Below are 16901 nucleotides of genomic sequence, written 5' to 3'. Positions count from 1 at the left end.
AGTAAAAGACCACGAGATTGTTTTCGTGGTCTTACAGTAATACAAAATAATAATAACAGGCATACATCAAAGCATTTTAATAACAACTCAGTTTTACTTATGAAATGAAATATTTGTTTTCCTTTGCTAAATAAAATCAATAAATTTTCTTGTTTTTTTTTAAACAATGTCTCATAAACGCACATTTTGAGTATTTTTTTAGGTACATAAACTAAAAATAAATGATTAATCATGATAAAATTGTTTATCATTCATTTTAGAAGCCCAGAGCGTTTAGAACTACAACACCCAGTATCCTCCTGCGGTTAGCCGATTGGCCAGAGTGCCGCAAGGGTTTACGTGGCACTGCTGTGACAGGCGCATGCTCAGTGTGAGTTCCGTGTGTCCCGGCAGGAAGATGGCGTCGCTCCGGATCAGGATGCAGCCGTGTCTGTTTTCAGTTTTACTCCTGAACGTTTTGTGCAGCTTCGTCTCCGCGCTGTACTTTCACATCGGAGAAACCGAGAAGAAATGCTTCATCGAGGAGATTCCGGACGAGACCATGATTATCGGTGAGAGGGGGGTGGGGGATCTGTGGGATAATGCTAGCAGCTAGTTAGCCGAGCAGCTAACAGCTAAAGTTTAGTGTGTCGTGTCTTCAAATATGTGTGCACTTTTTCAAAAAAATCTAAACTTAATTAAAATAAATATTATTAAAAAAAAGTTCACGATAGCATGATTTGATTTTATAGTAAGGAAAATCCCCGCAAAAATCTAAACTTTAAAGTGTGATTAAAGTTTTCATAAAGGTATTTTTCCATTAAAGAAAGCTGTTGAAATAATAATCCATCAACACTAAGTTTAAAGTGGATCCTTTGGCCCGTTGAATCCTCCTCTATAATTTAATCCAGGTTAGATTAAAGGTAAGTTTATCTCAAAGTTAACCAGCCCTCCTCTGTTTGAATGAGAGAAACTAGCACATGGTACACACTATCAGTCTGGCAGGAAATCTGTCTGTTCAAAGAAGCTTTTCTTTCAGCATCTTAATCTGCACAATTTTCATCAGATTAAAGGTTAATTCGGGATCATTTCAAGTGCATCTCTCACTAATGCATCTGCAGACAGAGTAAAGCAGTGAACTGAAAGTCTGCGGTTAACTTCAGGTTGTGATAGTGAAGGTGTTTTCTAAAGAAAACAAAGCGAATTCTGTTCCTGTTGCATTTACTGTATTTGTTTTTTGTTAACTGAAACATAAAGTTCAAAACATAAAGAAAAAAGTGGACATATTCAACCTGAAGTTGATAAACTGATGTTGGTTTCAGTTCGAACCCATATTCATTCAAACTGCTCACTAATCAAGCTGTGTGTGTGTGTGTGTGTGTGTGTGTGTGTGTCTGTGTCTGTGTCTGTGCAGGTAACTATCGGACTCAGCTGTATGATAAGCAGACGGCGGAGTACCTGCCGGCCACTCAGGGTCTCGGCATGTTCGTGGAAGTCAAAGATCCTGATGACAAGGTGAGCATAAAGTTCATGTACTTAAAGAGTCTATGTGGCGTCATGCTGTCGTGGTTAACGCTCAACTGTACAGCCACATATGCCTCATATGTGAAAGGTCCTCAGATCAAGACCAGGAAGAGACAAAAACCCAGACTCAGGAAGTCACAAGCTCAGATAAATGGGGAGGATTGCGTCAGGAAGGGTACCTGGAACAAAATAAATCAAATGTGTGGATCCATCTGCTGTGGGTTTCAGCTCAGAGTAGCTTATATATTTTGACATATGCAGTATTTTTACGCCTGGACTGTGCTCGAGGAGCTTGGCAGGATTCACAGTAGTTCAGTTTAAAATGTTCCTCCTTCAGCTCATACTCTGAATCAAGATGTATTAGCTCCTCCTCCTTTAAGCCAACTTGTTCTGATTGGCTGCCAAAGCTTTGAGCAACAGGTGGGTGGGACTTCCTTGCTTTGTGAGATTACAGCGATGCAGAAGAAGAAAAAAGTGTAATAAACTGAGTGCTCAGAGCAGGCTGCAGCTTTAAGCTCTCAGGAGTTACAGTACAAATGCTGAGACTTCTGCTTGATGTGGAAGATGTTTTGTTTGTTCCCTGCAGGTGATTCTGTCTCGACAGTACGGCTCAGAAGGACGCTTCACCTTCACGTCGCACACACCTGGAGAACATCAGATCTGCCTTCACTCCAACTCCTCCAAGTTCTCGCTGTTTGCCGGCGGCATGCTGGTGAGGAGACACTCAGACATACAAACGAGAGCTTCAGCAGTTTATTCCTTTCTGTTCTGATCCGTGACATTCAAAACCGCGGTTTGTGATTTTTGTGATGTGTTGCAGCGCGTTCACCTGGACATCCAGGTGGGTGAACACGCCAACAACTATGCTGAGATCGCTGCCAAGGACAAACTGACGGAGCTGCAGCTGAGAGTCCGACAGCTGGTGGAGCAGGTGGACCAGATCCAGAAGGAGCAGAACTACCAGCGGGTCAGTCAGAAACACTCACTTCTGCACTTTTTTTGTGTATGTCAAAAGCACATGAAGACTCTGAACGTGAATCAGAGCCGCTCATCGCTCAGGCTCTTTGATATTATGTACACGCCCAAAACAATCAGTTTAACAGAACATTTTCACCACTTTACCTGCTGTCAGCACCAGTTTCCTGACAACATGAAAGCCTGTACTCTCCACCAGACTCCATTCATGAAAACAGCTGTTTTACCTCCTGATGTTCTTCTATTCCTGCCTCAGCTGGTTATTTAGTTTTATTGTGACTAAAAGTCACCAAAGTAGAAAAGCAGGAACCCATGTTCTTTTTCTGTCAGTGAAGTCTACATTTATTTAATTCAAATATGAGGTTTATGTTTAAAACGTTTAGTTTTTATTATTTTTGCTACAAACTCAATTCTGAAAATGTTCAGACACTGTGTATTGTCATAGCTGTCAAAAATGCCAGCGCTCTGGTTTAATGGGCGCCCCCGGCCGTCTGTTTTTCCCTCAGTACCGTGAGGAGCGTTTCCGTCAGACCAGCGAGAGCACCAACCAGCGGGTCCTCTGGTGGTCCATCGTCCAGACCCTGATCCTGGTGGCCATCGGTATCTGGCAGATGAGACACCTGAAGAGCTTCTTCGAGGCCAAGAAGCTGGTGTAATCTGGAGTCAGAGGTGTGTGTGTGTGTGTGTGTGTGTGTGTGTGTGTGTGTGTGTGTGTGTGTGTGGTGTCTACTGATGGATGCAGTACTGAGTGGCGGCGGCGTTGCTGGCGGGCGGCAGAAAAGACCCAGCTGCAGGATTTGGCTTGAAAAACATGTTTAAGATTTTTGTTGTTACTGTTTTCGTCACCGGCCGTGATCGTGACGAGCGTTTAACCTGACCAATCAGGGAATGTGTGACCCACCCTCTCCTCCATATTTATTACAGCGCCCGGCGGCGGAGCGGTTTTAGATTTTCTCCCCCTCGCTCGCAGCATGTGTTACTGGCCCATAAAGATGCAGGTCTGCGGGACACGATAGTCACGTATATGTGTGATCTGAGCTCAGAAATGATCTTCTGGATTCATTCGTTAATCCACAGATCTGATGGTTACTGAGACGACGTGTGATCTCAGTGTTTGCGTACTCGTTACCAGGGACGGGAAAAGTTTTCTCTTTTTTTTGCAACGCTGACTAAAAGTGGGGCGTGATTTTAACGCTGCCGCTCACGTGATTAAAGATCTGAAACTGTCTTATTTTATTTTACTGAAACACCGAGGGTTGTTTCGATGTTTCACTTCATCACATTACTTTCAGGTTCTGGATGTTTGTACGTGTTTTTTGTGCCGGTCAGCATCGCTGCAGCTGTCCTCTGTGTTTCGAGTCTGCTGCTTTTGAGAACATCTGAAGCAGGCTTTGCTCACTGTAATCAGTCCCAGAACTGATTTACTGAAAGACTCCTCGAGCTGCTTCAGTTCAGGGGCTCGTTCGAGGCTTCGGGCGATTTTCAAGGAAATGTGATATCTTTGGTCGACCGTTCGGGGTGATGGTCGCTGATCTCAGTTCAAAACTTTTCTGTTTTCAGATGAGATTTAGTTTCTTTATAACAATAAAGGACGGGTGATCGTGTTTTCAGTTTTTAGAAATGTTCCTGTAGGCGGGCTTTAAATCGGATGGTGAAATATTTTGGGGTCGGGAGAGGTGCTTGTTATTATTTTTTTTAGCGTCCACGTGAAACTCTGTGATTGCACTCAGAATAAAGTTCAGTTGGTTTGAAGGATGGTGTGGTTAAATGACATTCTTGTAATATTCCCGCCAAAACACAGCTCATAAAGTCACAAAGGAGTTTTTATACACAGTAATTGTTTTCTTTTAAGGGGAAAGATATTTTAAAAGAATCCTGAGTATTGTGACTGCAAAATATAATAAAATTTAAACAAGAAATCAACGTGTTTGTGTGGCTGATGAAGTCAAATTTAAACTGCTGTTATAAACCTTCAAGAATCACTGTTTGAGGTGTAAAACTCGAAGTGTTATTGTATATTTGGGATGTTTAATCCAAATATTTTCAAGTATTTCATATAAAATATACTGCTTTAATTAAGGTGATCAGGGATTTCTTGTTGGAAAATTAAAAAAAAGCAAATTTTCTGCTTAAATTCTGATTTGATGTGTTTGTACTTGAGAATAAATTTGAGATTCTGATTGGAATTAAAAACGATGGTGGAAATAAAATAAGATCAAAGGTGTTGCTATTAACAAAACGCAGCAATTAAACGGCTCAAACAGCTTAAATGAAAACAAAAAGGATCAATGTGGTTCAGTACTGTGCATAAGTTTTGAGTTGCCCCACATTTCTTTGTTTTCCATCCAAAGAGCCAAGCTTTGTTTTTCAGCACATCTCAAGGCTTCCTGAAGGTCTTTAGAAGTTTTTCTTTCTTCATTATGTGACTGAAAAGTTGTTCAAAATGTTGTTGAAATGAAAACAACATGAATAATGTCTGTTTTTAGACATCTGATGCTTTACTCAGCTTTACACTGAGTTTCTTTTTCTTCTTTTTTAAACACCTAACCCAACAGTAGAATTAAACCGTACACAGGGTGTTGCTGATGTTATACAGTCCAGTCCAGAGATTAGACTTATGCAGGGGAAAACTGTTAAAGACATTTTCAAGCTATAAACAGAATATGTGTGATTTTTATGAACTTTAATCTATATTTATTTGCATTCTTTGCTGTATTACTGTTAAAATTGATTTAGTAAATCAAGAAGTTGAAGATGAGCCTCTTCATCAGAGGTTCAGGCTGATGAGGTTTTGGTTGCCTGCAAACAGCTGGCAGCCTGAGGCAGCACATCCAGAACAGACCTGACAAATGGGGGTTTCTGAGAATGGTTTAATTCTTGACTTGCTGCTGTACCAGAGTGACACTCAGCTGGAGGCCTGCAATGTCCCCCATCAGCACATATAAGAGCTACAGGTACACGGACACAGACAGGCGAGTAAACAAGGCTCCTCTGAAGTCCACCGAGGAGATGGAGAAGAAAGCGGTTCCTCATTGTACGTGGCACTTAGTCACCAGTGATGATGCATCTCATTCTCAAGAGGAACAAAAACAAGTTGGGCGGTGTTTTGTCAACAGAGGTGAAGGTGGAGGCGTGTCCTCAGTGTCCAGTTGCTACAGTGACACCAAGAGGAAGGAGCAGGTGAGCTGCTCTGATGTCATCAATGTCAGATCGACATGCTGGTCCACCTCCAAAATTGCCCCACACGAAGAGGTGGTGTATCCAGATGTTTGCATATGCAACGGATGTCGGCCTCATCCACGGATCATCTCCCGGTGGGACTGCAGGTGACCTGTCACTTACTTTTTCAGGATCCAGGTGTTTTTAAAACTAACAGAGCACTAAGTCGGGTAAAGGTTCATTTATGTTATAGACGTGTGGTTAAACTGAAATGTTTGGTCCTGAATGAGAACTGCTCTCATAAAAATAACAGGTTAACATCTGTGAAGGTTTATCCAACAGGACTGAAACATCTGAAGAACATCTGTTGTCACTTTACAGCAAAGCAGCATGTCCTATTCTGTGTTAACAACAGCAATATTAATAATCTGTAGCACAAGTGGCAGTAAAACAGGGATATGTTTTTGTTCAGTCTCTAAACTCTCAGCAGGTCTCCCTGCGGGTGTGCTGCTCCTTTAATGAGACAAAAACCATAAGAACCTTTGCTTATACTCGCCGCTGTTCCCCATCGGACTCGTATAGAGGTTGGACCACAGTACAGTCAGCTTGCTGATCTTTCAGCGGGTAAAAACGCTGAAATATGCTCCCGATCGGAGCCTGTCGTGTTAATTTTTTGTTTTGACAGAAATAAAAATTTAGCAGACACTCGCGCAGGCTCGGTGAGCGTCGGTAAAGGCCAGGTTATAGCCGGGAGTCGCTGAGTTTGGACCCGGAGCGGCGATGTGAGCGAACCGCTGATGCTACGTGTACAGTTAGCTGCGGAAGCTAACGGACCGGAGGAGGATTTAAATCTGAGCAGATGTTGAGCAGCTGTAAGGCGGCAGCAGAGCGGGGCACAGAGCCGAGGGCCGGCATGGAGCACAGTCTGGTCTCCGTCAACACTTACAAATGAGGAAAGATGGAGGAGAGAAGGCTGAAATAACCAAGCTATAATCTATAACAACAACAAGAAGGAGAAAAGAGAAGCTGGTCCGACTTTACAGCGAGTCCGGCAACATGATGTATTCATCCAGGAGGAAACCCGTGCTCTACTTCAAAGAGGACAGGAGGTGAGAGGAGAGCACTAAGTTTGTTTTTCCTTTCTCTTTCTTATTTTCATGCTTTGATTTAGTTTCAGTAAGTTTGCTACAGCCGAATGTCAGACTCACTGAAGGTTCAAATATATCACGGAGAGGTTAAAATCACTGAAATAATCTAGATTAAAGTCGTAAATTTACGGTTAAAAAGAACTATTAAAAAGTAACTATACAGAAGAACAGATTTCAGAGGGAAAAATAGAGAAACTGTCAAGTTTACAAGGAAACCTTGCAAATACGGAAACAAATTGCATATATTTAAGAAAAGATAAATGATTTTTTCAACAAATGTCAGATTTACCTGTAAAAAAAATATACAGCAGAAAATACAGCACATTTACGAGGAATAACTGGCAAATTGACATGAGAAAAGATCGCCAACTTTCCAGTAAAAATGGGGAAATATGCAGGGAAAATGCCTCAACAAAAGTCATGCTGTTTAAAAGAATATGTTGTTGGTTTTGTTTTTTATCAAAACAAACATACATGGCTCTTTCAGTTTAACAGCCTGTTTTATGGGTTTTATTTCTGCGTCTTACTGTTACACTGGAGGGAGGAACTCATGTGAATTCATTGATTTTAAATTTCTTCTTCTTTAAACTAAATGTAAAAGAAGTGTTGGGAAATCACCAGAAACCTCATTAATATTCTTTCTTGGCTTTGAAGAAGTGATCCATCTAAAGCTCCCAGGCAGCAGGAGAAGTGAGTAAAACTTCAGCCTTGTTGTTTCCACCAGCGGTTCCCAAACTGTGGTTCAGGGCCATCCAGAGGTGCTTAAAGTGATTCTGTCAGGGAGTCTTTCTTCCTTTATCTTTCCCCAGTTTGTCATCCTCACATTTTAAACTTAATTTGTAGCCCAGAGTTACTCTAGTTTTTAAATTTTCGGATTAGTTTTCATTATTATTGTATGGAGAGCGTAGGACAGAGGTGGTGAACTTTTTGACTCTTTGTCTTTTAAAGGGTAAACACATCCATCAGAGATTCGTCAGAATTAAAACTAAGACTAAAGAATAAGGAGATTTCCTCTGTGTTCGTTTTATTATTCACAAAATCATTTAAGAGGCTGCCCCTCAGGACTCGACCCGAATCATCATCATCATCTCCTTTATGGCGACAGATTTGTCACAGCAGCTTTAAGTCTTTGCACTTTTCTTCTCCATTAATGACTTTTGCATCACACCAGGTTATCTTTAAGGAAATTTCCCATGCATTGTTGAAGCATTTTAACGGTTTTTGTCCGATTCACTGTAAAAATGTCCAAAGTTGCTACCCCAGAGTGTCTACATGCTAGGGGTGGGGGAAAAAATCGATACTGTGTATTATCGTGATATTTTGTTTGCTAATAATGCATCGATACAGGGACAGCAAAAATCGATATTTTGTTACAAAAAAAGTTTCTGTGGACTGGAACATGCTCTGACTTCAGAGCATGTTGATCAGCTCCTTTTTCTGAGCAAGAATCCTGACATTCCTTCACTGTCCAAATGTGTTTAAGTTTTTTTATGACAGCAATAAACATGACAGTTTACTTATTTTAATTTAAGACATGTTTTATTTTAATTAAGTTTAAAACTTTTTTATTTAGTGTAAAATTATATTTTGTTTTAATTTACTTTCAAATTCTTCAGTTGCTGAAGGGGCTGCATAGTTTTCACAAATTGCATAGTTCAGAATAGCTGTAATTGTACCAGATGGTTACGTTCAGTTAAGTTGGACTAGACTGTAATACAAACAGTTCAGTTTGTCAACAATAAAACAGACTGAAATGAGAGAAAGACTGAGTGTGAGACTTTGTTATTAGATAAAATGAATATTGATAAAGTTTACCTTAATGTACAGAATCTTAATATCGCAAAATATTTTAAAAAATTGCAATAATATCGTATTGTGCATTAAGTATTGTGATAATATCGTATCGTGGTATGTATGGTGATTCCCACCTCTACTACATGCACACCAGCATGGTGAGTTTTCTGTTTGAGACACAGTTTGGGAACTCGTGCTGTTGCCTCCTTGTTGTTAAGTTTCTTCGTTTTACCGATTTCTCTGCATGCTTTGAATATTTGAGTCACAGCTTTTATGTTCAGCAGCTTGTCGACTAATCGCGATTTAAAGAAATGTTCTTCGAAACAAAAAGTGCAGCATGTGGGCATTCAGGTCTGCAATAGAAAATCAGGTGCTTTTGTGCAGTGTTAACACATTTTCAGTACCTTAAATAAAGCCAATTTCTTTCAGATTAACAGGTTAAGAGATATTTGGGTGTGGCATGGTAGTCTTTACTGAGCCCAGAGAGCTGTGAAAAGTGGTGACAGTAGTAGTAACAGTAACTTTATTTTTATATTTAAGAAAGAAGCACAAAGACAGGAACGTTTTCACCAACAGAAGAAATAAACTTTAGATGAAAGAGGAAGTATAAAGTGTTTCGTTGGAGCGCTGATATCGATGTGAGCACACAGACGTGATGTAACAGCAAGAAAATGCTGATATCACCACAGACAGGAAGTGATAGGAGAGGGTAGGATTCAAACCATCAGGGCCAAAAACAGAACAGGATCAAATAAACCGAAAGAAAACATTTTAAATTTACTTTCACGTCAGTTTCTTCTTTTTCTTTTCTTCTTGTTTTTTTGCCTTAGTGATTTAACTTCTCACCACTTCCTCCTCGAGGTCCCTGAAGGTAAACTGGTTTACTTAAATGAGTCCCGCAGGAACGTAGTGTGTGCTGCAGGGTCAAAAAACATTTCTACACACAGATTAGTGAACGAGGCCGAATTCTACCATTACTTCATGACTCCACCCACTCCTCCAACTATGGTCACTTCAAGAAAACAAGATGGTGGTGATGAAAAACGCCAACGCTGAGGCGTTAGAAATTGTCTGCGAGGAAATGTGAAGAGTGTATGATAAAATAAACGATAATAGATTAGCTCAATGTACATCACCTGCTGATGGTTTGTTGTTAGTGGACTTTTCTGACTACGGTTGCCTAGGTAACCCTCTGATACTGCACAGTCATCTCAGTCAGCGGTGTCCTTCGCTCTGCCTGGTTGTCACTTTGCCTCCTACTTTGTGTCACCAGTGGTCACTTTACTTTTCATCATCTAAAATCGTCCACTTTCTACAGTCTCTGGTAGTCACACGCCTGCTGGGATGCTGCTAGTCATTTACTGTGTTTGCCCTCTAATATCAGTGTACTGGTTTGTTGTGTTCACTGACCACAGGCAGTAGGATTCTCAGGTTTAAAAACCTTTTCAGACGTGTTTAACAGCTCATGTCGAGGCTTGAATCAGTGGTTTCCAGAGTTGCAAGTTTATGTTGTTAAATAAAGTGAAATCATTTCTTTGCACCTGTTAATAAGCCTTAATCTGAAACCAGCCAATCTCTGACCGCTCCACTTCTTCTTCTGTGCATCAGGTACCTGTCCGGTAAATGCACCGTCTACAAGCTGTTCGGGCTGTGCATGGTGCTGGTCCTCGTCTCTCTGCTCTGGCTGCAGCTCAGCTGTTCAGGTGACATGTCTGCGACGCACGGAGAACGATGCATGCCCCAACAGCCGGCGCCGCCCTGCCTGGCCAGCGGTCAGGCATCCGTGGTGGACGACCCGTCTTGGGGGCCTCACAAACTGGCCATCGTGGTTCCCTTCAGAGAGCGCTTTGAGGAGCTGCTGGTGTTCGTTCCCTTCATTCACACATTCCTCAACAAGAAGAAGATCCGCCACAAGATCCTCATCATCAACCAGGTGGATCACTACAGGTGAGGCATCCTCTCCAACCACAGAAGAAAATATGTCAAACAGTTGGCCCAGGGATCAGAACCTGTTTGCTGTTGCTCACTTTGATGGCCACTTTTCAATAAAATGCTGCATTTACAGAGGTGGGAAATGAGAAATATTTCTGGATCTGTGTGATTGTTTAAGTCAGAAAGATGAAACATACGGTCAGTTAGAGAAAGTCAACACCCGAAGGTTTTAGCCGCGCCACTATAATCTGTACTTTGTAATGTAGTGACAGGAAACTGCATGGCAAAATGACTGTTTATCCTCTTTTTAATTAATATCACCTCCTGTGATCAGTGAAATCTCAGAGGAGACGATGGTTTCAGCTTTGTTAACATGTTAGTTCTCAACATGTTATAGAGCAGTGATGTCATTGGCTCAGCAGTTTGACACCCCACTTTAAGCTGATCATTTACAGATGAATTATTAAATAATAAGAAGTGAGGAGACATATACTTAAAACTAGTTTTAAATTTGTAATAATTTCTAAAACATTCAAACTTTAACGTTCAGAAGTAACTATGATGGCAACAAACAGCCAAGTAATTAATAGGATGTGTGTGTGTGTACACAGTATATACTCTGCTGTCATTTACTGATAATTTACACACACGTCCTGAAGACAACCTTCAGTAGTAGGTAGCAGATGTTTAGGACGAGAGCTTGGTGGGTCACATGGTCGTCCGCTTCAATCCAGCATGTTGTTAAAGTGAATGGTCGCCTTCTTGTTGAAGATCAGGTCGAATATTGTCAGCGTTTCACTGAACACATTTTTTTCACACCTGTGTCCTGAAACAAGAGTGGGTTGTCTCTCCTTCCTTTAGTTTACCTTTACTGATTTACCTGTGCCCTGTCGCTCTGTGTTACCTCTGTGGCCTGCAGTGCAGCTGGATGTTCATGTATCAGGTGGTGTCACCAGGTGGGTGTTTGTGGTTAGAGGATGGAAAGAAGTAAACTCTGTCCACCTCGACAGCTGTGCTGGTTTAAACACTGATTAACTCTTTTGTTGTCATTTTGTTGAAAAAAAAGGTTTCATCATCAAGGGTCAGAGTTCATCTGACCGATATCAGAGGTTTGCAGGTCTAGCAGCTGGTAGATAAAATGGAGTATCGTCTGCATAAAAAGTTATAATTAAAGTTGTTTTTCTGAAAGACCTGGAGCCGAGGGTTAACGATGGTGAAAATAAAAGGATCTAAAATGGATCCATGAGGGACGCCACATTTAGAAAAAACAAAGAGAATTTTCCTGCTCAGGCAGAGATTTTAAATAGAAGGATAATTTAAAACTTGTCATTGCAACAAACACAGAAATGAGGATAATGTGGATTTCTTACCCGTTCTTTCAGATTTAATCGGGCATCTCTGATCAACGTGGGCTACCTGGAGAGCGGTAACGACACCGACTACCTGGCCATGCACGATGTGGACCTGCTGCCCCTGAACGACGCTCTAGATTACGGCTTCCCAGAGGAAGGGCCGTTCCACGTGGCCTCGCCGGAGCTTCACCCCCTCTACCATTACAAAACCTACGTGGGAGGAATCCTGCTGCTCACCAAGAAGCATTACCACATGGTACTGAGCCTCCCCACGCCGGCTTTCACACATTTTCAAAGGATCTCCCAGGGCTGCAATAAGAAGAGTGTCTGGAGAGACACTCACCTGCATTTTAGTATCATTTGGGACAATAAAGCCAATATAAGTGTCACAGCATTGAGCTATATCAAATTAGATGGGCTGCTAGTGTTCTGGGGCACTGTGGCGTTTCCTATTATCTTTCAGTCCCTGAACGATTTACAGGCTATTCTAGAAAGCGTTTTGTTGGGGGGGGGGGGGTTTCACAGTGAGTATTTAGTTTAAAAAGTAGTTAACTTAAAATTTAGTTTATTAAAAGATCAACATGCAGCGCGCACAAGTAATAAGGAATACAGAGCGATACGTGCATCTCAGTAAAAGGTGTGTCTCGTTTTTGTGAGGCTCCTACAAATTATGACGCTCTTCTCGACAGCTTGTGCACAGATCAAACTACATTTGAAACAAGATCAGGATCACCCCCCTCCACGTGCTCTTACCTCCGCTGAACGTCTCTCTTTACTGCTCTTTGCATTGGGGGAAATCTGAGGAGGGAATACATTTTGTCCCTGTGAGGTTAAAAGATTCGGGCATATATAGACCAGAGTGGGGGTGCAGTTACTCAAATTGTCCACCAGGTGGAGCCATTTAACTGTCTGTGATCTTGGCTATGGTTATATCAGCAGATTCATGTTCTGTAGTTTGAAATAACATCATTGATGGTGTTTTTATTGTTGCTCTGCAGCTTTCAAATTTTAAATGAAACTAATTCTTCGGCTCTGATGCAGAACATGAACTTTTATCCCCGTGTCCTTGCAGTGTAACGGGATGTCAAACCGGTTCTGGGGTTGGGGCAGAGAGGACGACGAGTTCTACAGACGGTTGAGAAAAGCAGAGTTACAGGTAACAAAACCAAAAAGAAAACCGCCGGAACAAAAAGACAACAAACAGCGTGGTCCTCTTATCCGCCACACGGCGTTCATCATTGTTTTTAAAAGAAGAAGTTCACAGATGTTGCAAAAAGACTTCCTGTTGGATCCATACCCCCATAAAACTCTGTTAAGGCCTTAGGGATTTGTTAGTTCATGAATATGTGTTGTTCTTGCCAGTGCAGGGTTTAGCATCACGAGTTTTATTCATTTTTAAAAAATTTGAAGTATTTCTTATGGCTCGTACACATGTGAGAGTCAGAGTATGTACATGTATGAAATTTGGTACTGTGTAACATACCAAGATGTACCAAAATCCCTCTTGGAGCCACTTCCTAAGCCCAACAGGAAATCCTACCAATTTGAATTTAAGTGCTTTTTGTTGTGATTTTGCCATTTCCAGGGGTTTTACTTTAGTCTGACGATGATGATGTGTGAGGAAGCGAGTTCTTGTTAAAGGGTGAACTCGGGAATACAACTTGTAATACCTCAAAGGCTTTTTCAGTAACATGTTGATTGAATCAGCAGACCAATAAGTCTTTACGGTGAATCTTTGTGTTGAAAGTCCTGAGGCTGTTCTCTGATGGACTCCTGCTGTTTTTTTTCTCTGCAGCTGTTCAGACCGAGCGGCATCACCACAGGATATAAAACCTTCCTGCACGTCCACGACCCGGCCTGGAGGAAGAGGGACCAGAAACGAGTTGCAGCTCAGAAGCAGGTATGAGAATCCACCTGCTGCAGAAAAGCACGACCGGGCGATTAAAAAAAAAATCCAGCTTGTTTCCATCGAGGCAGCAGAAACTAAAATTCATCAAATAATTTCACACGTCAGCTTATAAAGTGATAAAGTCGCATCTCTTTACCTTCACTTGTCTACATGACTTGTCAGCCGCAGGTCATTGATTCCCTGAGATGAATCCCAGAAAACAAAAATACTCTGCTGTCTTTATTTTAGTCAATAACTTAACTGGAACGGTTGTACTTTTTCTTAGTACCTGTCACACATCGCCTGCTCCAGTGGTGGAGGTTCATAATAAACATGAAGTCTGTAATAATGAGCTCAGTGTGTGAACGGTAACCCCCGAGAGCCAAAAGCTCAGACTGCAGATGCTCCTTACACTCAGTTTACTCAGTTTTTTTCAACAGTTGGGTCTGTCTGATGTTACAGAGAGGGGCTATCCGTAATATGGTCATCTCAGGAGCCTAAACTCCCCCCACCTACTTTTCAGACTTTAAGAAGAAGCTGCTCAGAAGCTTGAAAGAAATATCAGATAAAGAAGGATTAGGATTATTCTGAACTGAGAATCATGCAAAGCTCCTTTAAAAGAGTCTGAGACTAAAACTGAGGAGCTGAAAAAGAGAAGGGTGACAGAAAACATTGTCAGAAAAATGTTTCAGCAGTGTAATTTTAATCTAAAACCATAAAACGTTAGCATTACACTAATGCGTGGTGATTGGCTAGTTAAGGATTTAGGTGACTCCAGCAGACGTTAGGAGCGTAGTGAACGTGCTGGAGAAGCTTCCATGTGTGTAGAAAAAGCAGCTGGAGGTGGTTGAAGGTGATGCAGGAGGCTGCTGCTTGCTTCACGCGCCCTTTTGCCTTCCTTTTGACATCCCGGCGCCTCCTCGGTTCTCTTCGTGCTCCCTTGTCGAACGCCGACATGTTCACAGATCGTTTCATGTCACTGCTGCGCCCCTCAACTGCTGTCTCGTGTCCCTGAGCGATTATCTGATTTGTGACAAAGTTAATTTTTTAGATTTTGTTGTAAAACTGAGCTTTTGCAGTTTTTAAACTCAAAACAATCACCCCCCTCCTCCCCCTCCTCCTCCTCCTCCTCCTCCTCTTGTTCCTCCTCCCTGTAGGAGCAGTTTAAGGTGGATCCGGAGGGGGGTCTGACTAACATCCGTTATGAGGTGGAGTCCCGACAGGAGCTGACCATCAGCGGCGCCCCCTGCACTGTCATCAACACCAAACTGGAATGCGACCAGAACCAGACGCCCTGGTGTCTTCTGGGATAGCGGGCAGCCGATTTGAGGACGGCGGTTCCTGTTTCTGACTTTTTTACGGATAAATCTGCAGCTGGAGCGTCCAAACAAATGTTTTAATTTACTCTTTGAGGTACATCTCCAAATGAAAACTGCTGTTTTAGTAACAATAATTAATAATGAACAATGCGAAGACGGTTTGCCGGCGTCTGACCTCTGACCTCAGCAGCCTGGACGGAGAAGGATCCAGTTCAGGACTCGTGTTTTTCTGCTCTTCCTGGTACCTGCTGGCACAGCCTGTTTTTCAGCTTTTAGACTCAGCTCGGGGCCGTGCAAATACAAAGCAGAGAGCGCCGCACGCTTCTCCGGGCGTCACGAGTGTCCGTTACTCCTGCATCATGTGAGCATCACAGGACTGATTTTTAGCTTTTTACCCACGATGGAGGTAAAGATGGAATAAAAACTCATTAGTCAGTGAAGTGAAAGTGTTTTTATTGTCCTGCTGAAATCGAGTCATTCCTTCATGTATTTTGTTTTTTTGTTTTCGTTTTAGGGAAGACTTTGGTCAAAATGGACGCTTGTAGCAGTGTTAGGGTCACTGTACGCTGATTTTACATTTCAGAAATAAACTCTGTTTCAACCCATCTATTTCTCTTCTGGCTGGTATTAAACCACCGCTCAGTCATATTCACAGTTTAAACTTTTGTTGTTTTTCTTTTTTTTTCAGCAGTAAAAGTCATTTCCGGGTTACGGCACTTGTGTCCAATGGGGAGAAAAAAACAAAAAATCTTAATGGGATGTGTGTGTTATTCTTTTTGACTGTTTTATTTTGAAAAACAAATAAACTAATGATACATTGATTCATTAACTTTGGTGCCTTTTTGGTGGTGTGAGAAACCAAAGCTCCCGGAAAAATCCTGTACAAGCACGGAGGTGTGTGCCCGCAATGTTAAATTAAGGAATTTTACTTAAGTACTATTCTGTAATTTTGATCATTTCCAGTTTGGCTCACTGGATTTAAAACTGCTTTTGCTGCACTTCTCTGATTTGAAAATAAGAGCCAACCCGCTGGAGTGGAAAGTTCTACAAGGGATTTCTGACCTGCAGCTAACAAACAGTTTCTGCAAAATCCAAAGTTTCATTGAATGTGCTAGATTAGGTGTTGGCACACCTCAGGTTTGATTGAATCCACATTATGGTTTAAATATATTGTTATCTGATGGATCGGATTCTCGAGGGAAGTGATCAGTGATGTTGCAGAGCTCTGTGTGTGCAATGCAAAGTAGACATGTGTGGACATCTGAGTTAAATCCTACAAAAAATTGCAATCGTCTTTGTGTTTGTGCAACACTTCTACAGCTTGTGTTGTGCAAATGTTCTCCCGCCTTCTCCGTCTAAAGATCAAAGTTAAGTTAACTCCAGTAATGCTGAGGACCTGAAATATGCGGAGCTGAGCTCTAAACTAAAAGGTAGATTCCCGAAGATTTTTACCTTTAAGGTTAGATTCAGGGAATAAATGTCTTTTTTGGAAATGAAATGCAGCCAGAGGAATGTCCAGGTGAAAACTCACCTGTTCCTCCACGATTACACGTCTACAATACAGCAATACTCCAGCAGACGCTCCTCACAGCTGTCGCTTCCTCTTCTCTCCTTGTTTACAGGTTGAGTTGTGACTTTTAGCGCGATGGTGGGAGTCTTCAGCAGGCGGGGCGAAGGTGAGCACAGGTTAACGGAAGTATGCGGTAACCTGAGTGACGGAGCGGAGGTTAGGACGACCGTTAAAACGACACGTTTGTTTGCCATCGACTTTCTCCTAATGAGCCTCTGAGGATCAGCCCTCAGCCTTCATCCTCCACAGTCGCTGCACCAA

At 41.9% G+C, this 16901-nt stretch overlaps 2 protein-coding genes across 2 annotated transcripts; both read left to right on the top strand.

Moving 5' to 3' along the window:
* The first annotated feature begins 358 nt into the window (after positions 1-358).
* Positions 359-4397, top strand: tmed9 (transmembrane p24 trafficking protein 9). Its single transcript, XM_031751723.2, has 5 exons — positions 359-551; positions 1394-1494; positions 2090-2215; positions 2324-2470; positions 2985-4397. The coding sequence occupies exons 1-5, from the start codon at positions 362-364 to the stop codon at positions 3132-3134; spliced, it is 714 nt and encodes a 237-aa protein (XP_031607583.2). The 5' UTR covers positions 359-361; the 3' UTR covers positions 3135-4397.
* A 1791-nt stretch (positions 4398-6188) lies between these two features.
* Positions 6189-15866, top strand: b4galt7 (xylosylprotein beta 1,4-galactosyltransferase, polypeptide 7 (galactosyltransferase I)). The gene is made up of 6 exons (XM_031751752.2): positions 6189-6746; positions 10188-10526; positions 11894-12119; positions 12936-13019; positions 13659-13763; positions 14909-15866. The coding sequence occupies exons 1-6, from the start codon at positions 6694-6696 to the stop codon at positions 15062-15064; spliced, it is 963 nt and encodes a 320-aa protein (XP_031607612.1). The 5' UTR covers positions 6189-6693; the 3' UTR covers positions 15065-15866.
* Positions 15867-16901: the final 1035 nt, after the last annotated feature.

The sequence above is a fragment of the Oreochromis aureus genome, linkage group 2, assembly GCF_013358895.1.
Source record: "Oreochromis aureus strain Israel breed Guangdong linkage group 2, ZZ_aureus, whole genome shotgun sequence".
NCBI classification, from domain to species: domain Eukaryota; kingdom Metazoa; phylum Chordata; class Actinopteri; order Cichliformes; family Cichlidae; genus Oreochromis; species Oreochromis aureus.
Note: the sequence above shows the minus strand (reverse complement) of the source record. Positions and strands in the feature narration are given on the sequence as shown.

What these genes read in the sequence shown, in the direction of transcription:
- tmed9 (XM_031751723.2), top strand. Translation starts at nt 362, where the DNA reads ATGCTCAGTGTGAGTTCCGTGTGTCCCGGCAGGAAGATGGCGTCGCTC. An exon ending in GGACGAGACCATGATTATCG is followed by an intron (nt 552 to 1,393) that starts GTGAGAGGGGGG and finishes GTGTCTGTGCAG; the next exon opens with GTAACTATCGGACTCAGCTG. An exon ending in AGGAGCAGAACTACCAGCGG is followed by an intron (nt 2,471 to 2,984) that starts GTCAGTCAGAAA and finishes TTTTTCCCTCAG; the next exon opens with TACCGTGAGGAGCGTTTCCG.
- b4galt7 (XM_031751752.2), top strand. Translation starts at nt 6,694, where the DNA reads ATGATGTATTCATCCAGGAGGAAACCCGTGCTCTACTTCAAAGAGGAC. An exon ending in TACTTCAAAGAGGACAGGAG is followed by an intron (nt 6,747 to 10,187) that starts GTGAGAGGAGAG and finishes TCTGTGCATCAG; the next exon opens with GTACCTGTCCGGTAAATGCA. An exon ending in TGAGAAAAGCAGAGTTACAG is followed by an intron (nt 13,020 to 13,658) that starts GTAACAAAACCA and finishes TTTTCTCTGCAG; the next exon opens with CTGTTCAGACCGAGCGGCAT.